Source organism: Chiloscyllium punctatum, chromosome 16 (genome assembly GCF_047496795.1).
Source record: "Chiloscyllium punctatum isolate Juve2018m chromosome 16, sChiPun1.3, whole genome shotgun sequence".
In the NCBI taxonomy this organism is placed as follows: Eukaryota; Metazoa; Chordata; class Chondrichthyes; order Orectolobiformes; family Hemiscylliidae; genus Chiloscyllium; species Chiloscyllium punctatum.
In genome coordinates this window covers 41475079-41491400 of record NC_092754.1, presented here as the reverse complement: position 1 = coordinate 41491400, position 16322 = coordinate 41475079, and the positions used below count along the sequence as shown (strand labels likewise).

General features: G+C 42.4%; 1 protein-coding gene across 14 annotated transcripts in view; it reads right to left on the bottom strand.

The window, feature by feature from the left end:
* Positions 1–16322, bottom strand: part of hspg2 (heparan sulfate proteoglycan 2) — a 529465-nt gene that overhangs the window by 295926 nt on the left and 217217 nt on the right. For all 14 annotated transcript variants that reach the window (XM_072586792.1, XM_072586797.1, XM_072586801.1 and 11 more), the window contains 6 exons: positions 11551–11679; positions 8997–9266; positions 6910–7029; positions 4838–4969; positions 1775–1919; positions 180–331 (listed from right to left, as the gene is read on the bottom strand). In XM_072586792.1, coding sequence (XP_072442893.1) covers positions 180–331; positions 1775–1919; positions 4838–4969; positions 6910–7029; positions 8997–9266; positions 11551–11679 — 948 coding nt within the window. The remainder of the gene's footprint in view (positions 1–179; positions 332–1774; positions 1920–4837; positions 4970–6909; positions 7030–8996; positions 9267–11550; positions 11680–16322) is intronic.

The following is a 16322-nucleotide window of genomic DNA, read 5'->3' as shown; positions in this document are numbered from 1 at the left end:
CATTTACTTACAAGTCAGGAGATAGATTGATGGATAAGCATGCATTCCTGCGTGATGACCACTGTCATTTCAAACCCCAAGTACTGACAGTTTTGGATATTACTAAATAAAATGATTATTGATAGATGTTTTCTATTATTAACTCATCAGTTGCATTGAACCTAACCTAAAGGTATTACCTGGGTTGGATTTCAAAATCAGCAGTGCATCGGGGATTGCAAAGATCATTCCTTTGGCATTGATGGCTTCGCATGTGTAAGCTCCTTGATCGGACTCCTTGACATCCCTAATGATCAATGTCCCCTGGCCATTCTGACTAGTCATGGTAACTCTGGACAAAAAAAAACATAAGAATTGGTTTCAGTTATAACTTTGCAACAAAGCTGTGCTAAAACAACATATAGCAGCTGAGTGTGTCCAAGGACAAGAAGTGAATTCAATTGTTCTAAATGACATTCCACAGCAGTAGGTGAGAGCCTTTCTGTTGTGCTCAGAAAGCTAACTGCATACACGGGCATTGAGACATACATTACACAATATAAATCCCATTTCATTTCATTTATAGCCATGGAAATATGGTCGCGTATTTCAACATTAGGAATTCAGGCTGTTAGCTAGTCTTTTCCTTTGTCCCAGTTCAGAAATTTCCCCATCAGTGAGAATATAGAACATAGAACATTACAGCGCAGTACAGGCCCTTCGGCCCTCGATGTTGCACCGACCTGTCATACCAATCTGACGCCCATCTAACCTACACTATTCCATGTACGTCCATATGCTTGTCCAATGACGACTTAAGTGTACTTAAAGTTGGCGAATCTACTACCATTGCAGCCAAAGCATTCCATACCCTTACTACTCTCTGAGTAAAGAAACTACCTCTGACATCTGTAAAGGGAGGAGGATTGGGGCACAAGACAGAGGGAATAAGGCAGAGAACAAGAGCAAAACTGAAGAGAAAGCAGGAGAAAACAGAAGAGTGGATGAGAGAGAGAAATAGATATGAGAGTTGGTGTCAAGCAGAATGCATTTACCTTCAGACAGTATTGAGCAAAATATCTGTTTGACATAGTTATTATTCTTGTGTTATTATCTCTCCAACCCAAGGGACAAAGTTTGGATATATACCTTCACAATTATGTGAGAAAATGCAAAGAGTTTGAATCCAAAACTCCCCTGCAGCTTTTCATGGAACTAGGTTTAAGTCTGTTACTGAGGGTCATTAGGGCTGCAAAGAAAAATCCCCTATGATCTAATTACGTAATAAGCTAATGATCTGGCAAATCTGATCAAGCAATGATAGACTGGCTGTAATTTTAGAAAGCTGGGAAACACTCAGCCCATTCAAATACAGTGAGAATCATTCAACTATGTACTCACTGACTTCACTCCAGTACTTATTCACATTATTTGCTGATTCTATTGGAGGGCTCTGCACATGGAGAAAAGGCAAGCAACAAGTGAGAATCTGTGTCACTGGATTACATCAATCATCTCCTGAACTAGATTAAATTGTTTTAAGGGGGTTGGATGCAAATTTTCTTGATATTTTTGTAACTTACCTTTCATCTGATTTTCAGCTCTCCCAAACAAAGTGCAGAGGGTGTAGAGTGTCAAACATGATGTCTGGGGAGTGGACCGTTTGCTGTCTGTGTTGCCATTCAAGTGTTTCACCTATATGCCAGCTCGAAAAGCTATGACTGCCACAAAGCTATGACTGCCTGGCTGCCACAAAGCCAACATTTGACTGACTCAAGGACCATGTCGCATTTACCTGCCGGAAAGAGGGATATGACCCCAGTTCAATCTCCAGGTAATGATGGGAGTTGGAACTCCCGCTGCCACACACGTTAGTGTCACTGTACCACCCCGCTTCACCAGGACTGTTTCTTCTGGTGGTGTGATCACCTGAGGAGGAGCTGTAAAGTAGAACATAGATTAGCAACTTTGTTAGCGTGCTGATCTCTGCAATCATTTCTTCATCCTAAGTGAAGGACAGCTTCAAGTCCAAATATAATAATTTTTGAATAAGTTTATTTCCCTTCAAAGATTCAGTGGGAAAGGGGAAATGAATTTCATTGATGATCTCAACAAAAGTTCCACCTGCAGGAGGGCTCCAGCTCAAAATGTCATCACCTTGACTCTAGAAGCTGAAAGAATAGGCCACCCCTCCCATGCCATACTGGAGGAATGCTGCACTGTCAAAGATGCCACCTTTTGGACAAAGCATTAGGCCAAGGCCCAGTCTGAAGCTGAAGCATCTCATGGCACTTGATAAAGAAGAGTAAGGGGCCCTCCTGACATCGTGAGAAATATTTCTCTATTCCGAAATGATCAAATAATCCTTTACCCTGTCAATTTTTCATAGGTCTTCTCTGTGTGTAAAGCAATCACCATGTTTCCCTACACAACAACGATCACTGCATTTCAAAGCAATGGATGATTGAAGCACTTTGGGATTTCCTCATGACATGAGGATGCTGTGGTGATCCTTGTGTGATAGTTAGTGTTAAAAATCCAAATCCCACTGGGCAAAATTGTGAAATTTATTAAAACTGGCAATTTGTGGGTTGATAGCCACAATGACCAAAAACTGGGTCCACCAATAAAAACCCACTTGTTCGTGAATGTCCAATGAGGAAAACTGCCATCTCCATGTGGTCCTGGCTACATGGGACTCCAGGTACATCTTGTCAGTGTGCCGCATAATGGCCTCGGAGCTGACTTAGGGATCCACTCTGTTATAAAACAATTCCTAATGGTGTACAAACACCATATTCTCTGGGCGATATAATCAAACTATACCTGTATTTCCCATAAACTAAGAAAAACTGCTTTGAAAAAAAGTGATGTTTGCTGATGATGATGAGTGCCAACTGCACATGCTCATCACCCATTATTTCTGACTGTGCATGCGCGATATTAAGCTATCTTTAAAAATTAAAATTCTACTTATTTAACACATTTTTAAACCCGATGTACTCTTTCATTAATTGTTTTTTATTATTAGGCACTTGTTGGGTATTCCTCACTCCCTGTTTAAGTATATTTATAAGAGAGATTGCTGCTATGTACATGCTCCTGGGTGTCAGCAATCACAGCCCAAATAAATGTCATGTTTTGTTCTTTTCCTTTTACAAGTACTGTGCCCAGGTCTGGTCAACCTGTTACAAGAAGGATATTATTCAGCTGGAGAGGGGTCAGAAGAGATTTACCAGGATGTTGCAGGAATGCAGGGTTTGTGTTACAGGGGGAAGGCTGGATAGGCTGGGACATTTTTCGCTGAAGCGTAGAAGGTTGAGGCATGACCTTATAGAGGTTTATAAAATCATGAGGGGTATAGACGTGGTGAATGGCTGATGTCTTTTCCCTAGGGTGAGGATGTCAAGATTTCAAATATGGGGCTTATTTTTAAGGTGAGAGGAAAAAGATTTAAAAAAGACATGAGGGGCTTTTTTGTTTTACACAGAGAGTGGTTTGCATGTGCAATAAACATCCAGAGGAAGTGGTGGAAGTGGTCCAGTTAGAATAATTAAAGGACATTTAGATATGTTTGGAGGGATATGGGGCAAGCACAGGCAAGTGACACTACTTTAGTTTGGGATGAGGGACTGCATGGGCTGGACGGACTGAAGGGTTTGTTTCTGTGCTGTATGACACTATGTGGAAACAGATTCAGCCCTATCCACTCTACCCAGCCTGCTCACGATTTTGATCATTTCTGACCATTGTCTATTGTAACTTGATGAACTGTTTCTAAATGATTATGAGTGAGAAACCTAAATGATTATGAATGAGAAACAAGTGCATTGTTGATGACTTTCTTGGAATCCAAGCCAAGTCACTCAGAATTTGAGGAGCACGAGCAAAGCAGAGGGATAGGAACAAAGCCATTCAGCCCCATTGGCCTTCTTTCTCAATTACATGATGACTAATCTAGATTTGGACTTGCCTCCTAATCCTTCATAACTTTACCTAACTAAATATTGACTGAAGTCTCAAAGCTTCTAACTGACCAGGCTGGTTCTTGCTCCCAATCTTGCTGAGGTAAGCATACTAATGGTTAGGCTGGTATCCTTAACGTCCCACTGGACTCACAATCAGAAATCCTTTCCCCAGCGAGATCCCTCTGCTGCAATGAGAAGAAGCCGACTTGCTTCTTCCAAATAGGAAGGGGTGGCAACAGGGAAGTGTGATAAATAACAGTATGCCAATATTGGGCTCTTCAGGACATCTTACACATTTCCCAAATCACTACCATATTCTGAAAGTTCCGTTAAAAAAGTGACGTAACTCGTTTCAACACTTCCCTGAAAGTCACTTCCTTGATGACTTATATAGTGCCTTTGAAATAACTCAGAGGTCATCCGGTGAATGTTTTATTCCTTGCAAACACCACTGACATACTGTGGCCAATCCAAAAAAAAAATCACCTGTTCAGAAAATGTGAAGGCTTTAGAGAGGATGTAGGGACTATTTACTGGGGACAGAACTTCAGCTATGCGGCAAGACCCGAGAAATAGGGGTTGCTGTCCTGAGAGCAAAGTAGATCATTGATGTTCAAAACCATCAAAGGTTGGATTAACTATTTCTGGCAGCAGAAGGCAAAAAGGTGTCATCCAGCCTCCTATTTCTAAGTTAACTCTTTAAAAGAAACTATCCAATTGGCCACAACCATGCTGCTCTTTTCCCACAAACAGCTTCAAGGAAATAGGCCACTAAATTTCATACTGAAGTCCAACAAAGCTTCAATATCCAATTCACTTCTCTGAGCTCAAACACAGGCAAGACAGTATTGGTCAAAGTGTCCTACAGAACGGCAGCGTCAGTTACTTACTGCATCCAAATTCATCTGATCGATCAGGGCAATCAGCTTCCTCATCACACTGGTAACTTGCTGGGATACACTGTCTTGTTGAAACACAGACAAATTGCTCAGGGGCACACATATCGCCAGGCCCTTTGGTAGCTGAAAGTTGACAGAACACAACTTTACTAAAACTTATTAACTGGACTGGAGGGTGATCAAATCTTTCACTACAGAATCTAGTTTACAATACACCAAACGATGTAACAGAACGAATATAAACAAGCAAAGAAAAAGCATGGCAACGTAGCGGTGAAACAAAAATGTTAAATACCATTTCATTATTTTCATCTAATCTAAATAGAGGAAAGTTTAACTTTGCAAGTCATAAAATATAAGCACATATCCTGCCAGGTCAGTGTAATTGCGAATTTGCTTTAATATTAAGAGTGACCACATGCTATGGATCCCTCCAAAATGCAAGAGTTCTTCACTCATGTGATCTAATGTTCAACCAATGACCTCCCATATTTATTGCTTAAATAGGCGCTGGCCTGGAACTCCGAGTTCAATATTTTGCACTAAAATAACATCAAAGAATCCAGGCCACAATCTCTAAATACGTCTCTCTACAACTGAAGCAGGCCACTCAAGGGGGCTACCTCTCCTGCAACTGGTTAGAATTTCCATCAGGAAAATATTTCCATCAGGATAACATTGAATTACGGACAGAGTCTATACTGGAGTCAAGTTTAATGATACATTGAAGATGATGACTACCCTTCAGGAATGCTTGCACTGCCCTTTGTCTGTAAAGATTAGATTAGATTAGATTAGATTACTTACAGTGTGGAAACAGGCCCTTCGGCCCAACAAGTCCACACCGCCCCGCCGAAGCGCAACCCACCCATACCCCTACATCTACCCCTTACCTAACGCTACGGGCAATTTAGCATGGCCAATTCACCTGCCCTGCACATCTTTGGACTGTGGGAGGAAACCGGAGCACCCAGAGGAAACCCACGCAGACACGGGGAGAATGTGCAAACTCCACACAGTCAGTCGCCTGAGGCGGGAATTGAACCCGGGTCTCTGGCGCTGTGAGGCAGCAGTGCTAACCACTGTGCCTTTGACCGCAAATCAACAGCAATTAGAAAGACAAGAGCATTTACTCAACGTAGATTTCAGTGAAATAAAAGAAATATATTGTAGTGGCTGGAAATCTATATCAGATAGTGAAAATGCTTATAGATACAGGTTTGGCAATCTGTGGAGAGAGAAAGAGTTAACGTTTTGAGCCTGGTAGGACTCCTCTTCAGGATTCTTGAAACATTAAATCTGTTTCTCTCTCCACAGATCTGCCAGACCTACAGCATTTTCTGTGTTTGTCGTAGATTTCAGTAATTTGGACACATTTGGCCACATTCACAAGGACATAGTTAACACAGAATCATAGAGATGTACAGCACAGAAACGGACCCTTCGGTGCCAACCAGATATCCCACCCAATCTAGTCCCACCTGCCAGCACCCGGCCCATATCCCTCCAAACCCTATTCACTTACTCATTCAGACGTCTTTTAAATATTGTAACTGTACTAGCTTCCACCACTTCCTCTGGCAACTCATTCCATATACACACCACCCTCTGCATGAAAATGTTGCCCCTTAGATCTCTTTTATACCTTCCCCCTCTCACCCTAAACCTAGGCTCTCTAGATCTGGGACTCCACTTTCATGGAGCTATGAACCTGCACTCCAAGGTCTCTTTGTTCAGCAACACTCCCTAGGACCTTACCATTATGTGTATAAGTCCTGCTAAGATTTGCTTTCTCAAAATGCAGTATCTCGCATTTATCTGAATTAAACTCCATCTGCCACTTCTCAGCCCATTGGCCCATCTGATCAAGATCTTGTTGTAATCTGAGGTAACCTTCTTTGCTGTCCACTACACCTCCAATTTTGGTATCAATCTTATTAGAGCAACGACATTTTCTGTAATCTAAAATCAGTCTAAGTTCAAAGGGTTTTAAACAAAGCAGCTGACACAGCACACCAATATGCCACTTGTTCTGGCATGACAAGCACTTTTAGCTGACTTACGACAATACTCTTCGTCGGAGTTGTCCATACAATCATTGTCCCCATCGCAGCGCCACAGCTTCAGGGCGCAGCGCCCATTCTTGCACTTGAACTCATTAGGCTCACATGGTGATGGTGCTCCTGTGGAACAAGAACAGGGCTCAGTAAAAATTCTAAAACAATACCAGACACACCTTTGTCAAGAGTTGTCTGAAAAAACACAAGGAGACTTGATGCTGGACATTCCCCAGGCTTTGCCTGTACATAACTGATGCTGTATATGTTGGTTTGGGAACCTTTTCAATGAATCATGAAGAGTAGATGCAACTTGCATTGGAGATGCGATCATTAAAGAGTGGTGACATCGAAATGAGTGTGAGACCTACATATCAAATTATATCTTGTGAAGACTTGTAGAAATAAATGTAAGGAATATATTTCACCCCTCAATTCATCAGTGATTAAATGAGGCTGTGTGTTGTGATTAAATAATGAGTAGAGAGAGAACGGTGTTGGTGTAGACTGGCAAACAGAGTCAGGATAACCAAATCACCTTCAGGTTGGCAAACTGTAAGGTGAGTCATAGACACCACAGTGAGGGACTGAACGATTTACATTCTATACCAATGAAGGGACTGACTGTATTGTACCAAATTTTCTGATGACAGGTAGAAGGAGGATTCAAAGAGTTTGCAAAAAAACGTTTGATGCGTTGAGTCAGTGGGCAAACATTCACCTGGATTGTAACATGGTAAAATGTCCATTTTGGGAGGAAAAATAGATTAGCAGAATATTATTTGAATTTAGAGAGACTGATGTACACATGGGTGTGTGTGTTCTGATATGAATCGATACAGAATTAAAGTAGTTGTTAATGGTACATATTAAAAGCAGAAAAATGGTCAGCTCAAAATTGAGACAAAATGACAACTTTGCTGTGCCTCTACAAGACTGAAATATAAATTATTTAAACAGTAATTTCAAAAGGCTTCTTTGGGAGGGTTACTTCCTCCCTTTCTTCAAGTATCAGATCTTACTGCTTGGTCAAGCTCAAGGTCCCAGGAACTGATTCCAAGTCTTGGATGCTAGACTGATCTCCAACTATCTTCAGTTTTGAAACTGAACCTCTGACAGTCTTCCACAGTTAAGCCAGAACTAACTACATTTCAGAACTATAGCTGTGAGGATATCACAAGAGTGGATGGGGTGGGGTGGTGGGTGAATTTCAGAGATACAGAAAGAGACGTTTAAACAAGGACTACAACTTCCATTTACATTGCATTCTGAATGTAATAAAATATTCCATGATGGTCATCAAGAGTGATAATGAACAGAATGTGACACTGAGCCATAAGAACAGACAACTGGACAGGCAATTAAAAACCGGATCAAACAGGTTTAAAGTGTGCTCAATTGGGGGAGCAAAGTCTGGGATTTTAGGGGGAGGGCAAAGGTGGGGTTCTGGGACAGCTCTTGGGGGTTTGGGGGGGGGGGGGGAGGGGGGTGTAGGGTTCCTCAAGTGGAGTGGCTTAAAAGGATGAAAGGTATTGGGGTTGGGAGTGAGACAAGAAATGTGTGGGGGTGGGACAAGAGCTTTGGGGTGAGGAAGGGGTGGGATATGAGAGAGAGAGAGAGAGAGAGAGAGAGAGAGAGATGCACAAAACAGAAAATCTTAAAAATTAACAATTTATCGGAAAGTCCAGTGCTATAGAGAGCAGAAGCCATGTCTTACGGACTGGAAGTTTTGGGTATGTAACCATCATAATATAGTGGATACCAGCCTCTCCCCGGTGCATGTGCATTGAAACTTTCAAGAACAGCTCATTTTTTTTTAGCAAGTATCACACACTTTCCAGCAGTGGGTCAGACTTAAACAACTAGAAGTGAAGATCATTCACAGCCAATTCTCTGCCCTTTAGGCTAGGAACACCTTAGCGATTCTCCCCCACTGTTTGCTTTCCAGAACATTCCAACAGTTAACAACTGCAGTGTCTTGAATAAATGTGCCATTTTGTCCTGAATTTCAGAGTCAAATGGTAACAAAGGTGACATTCTGCACAAACATTCTGAACAAACTGGCATCAAGGAATTCTGCTTCAGCTACTTACCACAGTCCAGCTCATCACTTCCATCTGTGCAATCCCTTTCTCCATCACACAGATAATCTCTAGGGATACACTGCCCATTCTGACATACGGCCTTGTCTACTGGGCAGGGCCTTAGAAAATCTGGAGTGGGGGCAGGGGGTGCTGCAGTAACAAGTGGCCTTGGTGTTCGTCTCTCTGCTTTGGGTGTCACAAAAGCAGCTGGTGTGGTTGGTTGGACTCTCCTATCAACTTTCAAAGTTGGAGGCGGGGGAACTGTTGTGATGGTCTTTGCTGTAGGTTTTAAAAAAACATAAATGTGAGAGCCAAACCCTACTGCTTGCATCCTGGCTAAAGCTTTCTTTATAAGATCAAACAAGTCAATTCTTTCACAATTAAATAGAATATTGTTCACCTTGGAGGTGTTGGCATTATTAAGGTATAAGATCATCTCGAAAATTAACACAAAATGGGTGATAATAAATCTTTCAACCATCGCACGCATGCGCATTTTCATTTGCATTAACTGTCAATGAGAAGGGTGTAGCCCATCAGCACCAGCATCCAAGATGAATTCACATTCTAAAACAAAAGCAAAGGAACTCAAATGCTGGAGACCAAATACACAAAACATTAAGTCCTGGGAATTGCAGAAGGTCTGGCAGTGTCGGAGGAGAGGGAAGCAGAATTAACATTGAGCTAAATTTCAATCTCCTTGCGTGCTGAAAGAAGCTGAAAAATTAATAGTTTTTATGATGGATAAAAAGATGGCAGGGAGCAAGCTGAACAGATAGTAATTGTACCCAGAGCGAAAGGCAAAGGGAGAGCTAACTGTGATAGAAGAGGATTACAGATGTTGATGAAAAATATTAACCATTACCATTAACACCTACTCTTCATCTACATCCTTCCTATACTACCATTAACATTCCCTTAGAATGACTCTATTACCCACCAATTGTTGATAAGCAATGAAAGAGAGATGGAGTAGTGGGAGTTTATAAAGAGCATCAAGTTGGGAAACAACTGATTTTCTCAACAACTACAACAGAATACTGAGGACAGTGAGTATTGAATTTCAAGTTGTATAAATATACTGCCTGGCAAAGTAAATAAATTTGCAAAATAAATTACAAAAAGTTGGGGCCACAGGCCCGAAAGATTGGCACACACCTCCCAATCCTTCAGCAACAGGTAGTGAGGAGAACCAAACTTAGTCTGAAGGAGAGTCATTTTCAACTTGTCATGTTTACTCTGTTTCCGATCTCCAGCATCCTCAATATTTTGCTTTGATTAAGAAGGTTCTATCACACTCCTGACTTCTGTCCTGTAAATGGTACACAGGCATATTGGGGTGTGGGGATGGGGTGGTGTTCAGGAGAGAAGCTAGTTGCTGCAGGACTCCTAGCCTCTGACCTGCTCTTGCACCCATGGCATTTATTTTGGGGCTGGCATGGTGGTTTGGTGGCTAGCACTGCTGCCTCACAGCGTCAGGGGCCCGGGTTCAATTCCAGCCTCGGGTAACCGTGTGGAGTTTGTACGTATGTGGGTTTCCTCCGGGTGCTCCAGTTTCCTCCCACATCAAAAGATGTGCAGATTAGGTGGATTAGCCATGGGAAATTTCCCCATGTGCAGGTTTGTGCAGACTAGGTAGATTACCCATGGTAATTGTGGGGTTACGGGTGTAGTATGGGAAGTGGGATGCGCTTTGGAGTGTAAGTGCAGACTCGAGAAGCTGAATGGCCTCCACCCGCCCTTTTGGGATTCTATGTTTCTATATACTAGACAAGTTAAGTTTTTGGTCAGAATAACTGCCAGGTTGTTGATAGTCAGGGAATTCATCCTCTGATTGGAATAACAAAGAGATGTGCAAACAGGAGTAGCTTCATTCAGACTCAATCCTCACACTCTGAGCAGGAATGCAGAGAGTGTGTTGAATGTCAAGAGGCAGTCATAAGGTTGGAGATGGTCTAACACTTGAAGTATGAATGTTATTTGCCATTTGTCTGCCCAAGCCTGAACATTTGGACATCGACTGCTCTGGTATCTGAGGAGACACGAAAAGTGTTGAACAATGTCCAACCATTGATGAACATCCCCACTTCTGACCTGAAGATAAAGGGAAGGTGATTGATGACGCACCTGAAGATAGTTGGACTGAGGACAATACCCTGAGATTTCCTGAAGAGATGCCCTGGAGCTGAGATGACTGACTTCATACAACCACAATCATCTTCGTATGTGTCAAGTATGACTCCAATCAGCAGAGAGTTTACCTGCATGGACCAGAGGATCATTCCCTATCTATCACTGTATATGCTAACATCAGTGATTAGCTTATCCTCGGCTCCCACTCCATTGCAACAGCAGTAAAATTTTGGGTCTATGATAAAGTGTCCTATCAGAATTACCATAAGGAACACATGCTCCAAGAACACATAGTTACTGCTTCTTGTGGGCAATGAGCCTCCCTCTTCAATCATGACACAGTTCAGCACTGCCCCAAAAACCCGAGGGGAAAGAGAAACTGCACACTGAATTCCAAACTCTGCAAGTGTCAGGAGTGAAGACCTCTTACCACAGTCATCTTCATCAGACATGTCCTTGCAATCAGCCCTGAAGTCACAGCGATACTCAAGAGGAACACACTCGCCAGACCCACAGGAGAACTCATTGGGATGGCACTGACGAACTGCAGGGATCACATCTAATAAAAAGGACAGGTAAAACCCATTAAAACAAAATCAACTTTCATCTTTCCACATCAGTTCACGCAAAAAGGCGGTTTCTCCTTGATGGAGAGCCTAGAACTAGACAATATCACTTCATAGTGAGGGGTCACCAGTTAGGACAGAAATGAGGAGAAATTTCTTCTCTCAGTGGGTAACGAAACCATGAAGAATTCTTTACCATAGAGAGCTGTCAAGGTTGTTAAGTACATTATGGGGAAAAGGCAGGAAAGTAGAGTTGAAGGTTATCAGATTAGCCATGATCTCACTGAATGGTGAGGAATGTTCAAGAGGTTGCATGACCTATTCCTGCTCTTCTGTTTTATGATTTTAATAAACATCTCTCAATTAAGATTCAAGTCAGAAGGCAGCAAATTAAAGCCCTCATGGTTTAGGTCAGGTTTGTCCAAGAGACAGCTTATGGGTCACCATGCACCCACTGAAACATCCTACCTGGCCTGCTACCTGGGTCTGAATCCCTCAAGAAGGACAACTGAATGCTTCTGCAAGATGCTTCTCCAATCAGAAGCCATTTCTTCCTCACCCATATTTCGACTCATAGCCTCACGAGTAACCCAATCAGCTGAAAATGCCAGAGACAAACAGCCTCTAACTGGAAGAACAGAGAGATGTACAAAAAGTAGTAGCTTCGTTCAGACTGAAGCCTTTGCACTACAAACAACAGAGGGTGTGTGGGGGGTAGAGTCCGTGCAAGGGAAGGGACACCTGCTTGGCCAGTGAGTAGACAGAGGCTCCAAACAACGAACTCATCAGGCAGAAGCAAAGCTCTGAGCCCAGAACAGGTGGACTGTGCCAGGGGTGGAGAGGAGAGTTCGAGAGGGAGAGAAAAAACAGTCTCAGAGCAGGAGACAGGCAGAAAGAAGATTCAAGGACAGGGAGCTTGTGCGAACCCCAAGACTAAGTCATATAGATTTCCTGCCTCCCAAAAACCTACTTAGAAAGTTGGGAGAAGAGAAAAACAGGCTGAAGGGCAACGCTACTACTAATTTTGTCAAACCCAGCTCAGTGTGAGAGTCACCAGTGGTTTGTAAACACAACTCCCAAGCTCAACCCCAGTCATCTCCCTCTCCCTGGTAGCCAGCACTTCAGCCTCATCATTTTCTCTCTCTCTAACTCTGCGTCTTAAACAGAAAGGCAAAACAATTCGTTGGCTCTGCCGCTTGGCACTTAGTAAATGAACAGCTTTAATAATTCTTTTAAATTACTGATTTATTGACTGGAATTGCCACTTTCTTAGAAACTCGTTAACTGTTGTGCTAAACCTTGTCTTTCTGAAACTTGCCTTCCCCCAGTGAGAGAAAACATTGAAATGTGCACCTTTCCAACACCACCTCTCCCTGCCAGGAAGGTTGGACACACCTAACATGTTGTCATTTTAGCACACTGCTGGAGGCGTGCTGCATTATTGAAAGTATTGACCTGACTTTAAAGTGAAGCATGCTTCATGTTTGGCATGAACAAGCCCAGGGTCATTCAAGGAAATGCAGTGAGCTCCCCGGTGGCCTCCGACCAACGACACTCTCCCTCACACTGATTTGAAGAACAGATTCTCTCACCAATCATTTATTTGCTGATCTTGGGTGGTTGGAGAGTGCAAAATAACTGACAGCTTTATGAAAGAAACTTCAAAGGTAATGCTTGAAAATCGGTTGTAGGTACAGTAAGAATGCTCTCAAGTGCCATATAAATGTACCTTTCTCCGTCGATAACATCTCCTTTGCTGCAAAACAACATTAACACTGCATTGCTTTGTCATTATGTGACAGCTGCCAGGTCAAAAGCAATAGTTTGGCAATTTGTTATATTCCACTCTTACATTATAGCAAATCCACAGTACAGCAACAATGCTATTCAGTTCAACTTGTCAACGCACACTCAAAGTCAAAAAGTGTGGTGCTGGAAAAGCACAGCAGGTCAGGCAGCATCCGACGAGCAGGACAGTTGATATTTCAGGCATAATCCCTTCATCAGGAATGCACATTCAAACCAAGTCTCTTCCTGGTTTTGTTGCATATTCCCTTCCTGGTTTTTCGTTTGCTTAGTTGGTTGGACATCTGGCTAGCAAAGCAGAGTGACACCTACAGTGCAGGTTCAATTCTTGTACTGGCTGACATCACCACGAAGGTCCCATTGCCTCTATCGCACTCCTCATCTGAGAGTTGGTGACACTCAGTTATAAATCACCAATTACTTCTCTGTAATAAGACAGTAGCCTATGGTCCTCTGGAATGGTGGCATTTTACAAATGCATCCAATACTACTTACCTCAATTACTCCACGTGGCAGTGAGGTCCACTTTCTCGCCAATCTTGTCTGGAAATTCCTCTTAAATTCTTGACCTGTTAGGCTTTGTATTTTCTTATGCCCTCCTTGTTCTGGATTCACCCACAAGGTGTTTGTTCACATCAACTCAAGCAAGTTCTCAGATTGACCACCTCAACTCCGCTAATGCTGCTATAAATGATTTTCCTACTTCCCCCTGTGGGTTCCAATAAACTATATTCCCAAATTTGTTCACACCTCTAACACATTTGATTCCTATCTTGCAAGGAAGGAAACAAGTTGACTTACCAATTGCCAAAATGAACCACATCACATGTGGTTCACATCACATCACATTGCCAAAATGAACCACATTGTGGGCGGCACGGTGGCACAGTGGTTAGCACTGCTGCCTCACAGCGCCAGAGACCCGGGTTCAATTCCCGCCTCAGGCGACTGACTGTGTGGAGTTTGCACGTTCTCCCCGTGTCTGCGTGGGTTTCCTCCGGGTGCTCCGGTTTCCTCCCACAGTCCAAAGATGTGCAGGTCAGGTGAATTGGCCATACTAAATTGCCCGTAGTGTTAGGTAAGGGGTAGATGTAGGGGTTTGGGTGGGTTGCGCTTTGGCGGGGCGGTGTGGACTTGTTGGGCCGAAGGGCCTGTTTCCATACTGTAAGTAATCTAATCTAATCTAATCACACTTCGCTGATACTGATGCTTTTTTGTGATCGATCTGCCATAACTTCATTTCGAGTTTCTAGATTCTGACAGTAATCCTGTGCTGGTAACCTCAATGTTACAATTTACCTGCTTTCTGTTATGAATTTAGATTTAGAATTTAAATTCTCTGGTATAAACATTGTGTCAGGCACACACAACCAGATGTCTCCATGCCATTGATCCACTGAAGGTAAAACTAAAAGGTGCCTTTGTATCCTCCCTCTCCCAAGATGTCCTGGTACACATATTGAATCAGCAGTCAGCAGACTCAATTCTCTATTGAGTGCAACCCTGCGTAACGCAACCCTATGACACAGCCAGTGGGCATAAATTAAAAATATTAAGATAAAGAGACAAAGAATGAGAAAAGAATTTTTTTAATGCAATGACTTCTGATAATCTCGATTGCAGAGCCCATAACATCAGTGGAGACAGATCCATTGGTACAACAGAGAATTGATTAAATACTTGAAATGAATATACTGTAACTCTATGAGAAGGAGAAGTAGGCCATTCAGCCCATCAAGTCTGCTTCCCATTCAATTAACTCCACTTTCCTGCTTTTTTCTCATGACCCTTAACACATTTACTGATTAAAAATCAATCTTAACCTTCAACACACTTAATGAACAAGCCTCAGTGGTCTTCTGTGGCAAATAGTTCCACAGATTCACTACTCTCAGGGAAAAAATCCTCCTCATCTGTGTCCTAACTAGATTATGCTGTCTGGTCCTACAGTCTCCCACAAGGGAAAATAACTTCTCTTCATCTACCAGTCACTTACCCTTGATTAAAATCTGATAGGTTTCAATAAGGTCATCTCTCATTCTTCGAAACGCCAATGAGCACAAGCCCAAGTAACTCAACCTTACCTCCTAGGAAAATCCCTCCACTGGGATCACTCCAGTTTTCCTATCTTGGACTGCATCCAACAGCAATTTCTTTCCTTAGATGAGTGGATCAAAACTGTTCACAGTATTCCAGGTGTCATCTAACTAGCTCGCATATGCTTTAGAAATACTTCCCAAGTTTTATACTCCATTCCCTTTGAAAGAAAGGCCAACATTCCATTTTCCTTCCCTATCACCTGTTAAAATTGCACTTGTGATCCACATAAGAGGACTCCCAAATCCCTGTATTTTGCATCTTTCTGCAATCTTCCTCCATTTAAATAACATTCAGCTCTACTATTCTTCCTGCATTAACCTCACATTTTCCCACATTATATTCCATCTACAAAGTTTTTTGTTGACTCACTTACCCTGTCTACTCCCCTCGGCAAACACTTTTTATGATCCTCACCACTTGCCTTGCCACCTGCATTTACGTAATCTACAAACTTGGCCTTTATACTTTCACTTCCCTCATCCAAGTCATGAAAATATATTGTAAATAACTTTGGCCCTACAAGCCCATAATGCTGCTGGAAAAAAGCCAGGCAGTACAACAAGTTCGAGTGCACTTTAAAGAAACTGGCATTGGATATATTGGCAAAATGGCTTCAATCTATGTTATTATGTCCTTCAATAATCACTAGCCTGTATGTAAAACTGGGCCTTGGCATGGCAGAACACTAACTTGGAGCTGTATTGCTTCATGCAGTGAAGAGTCTCTTTCA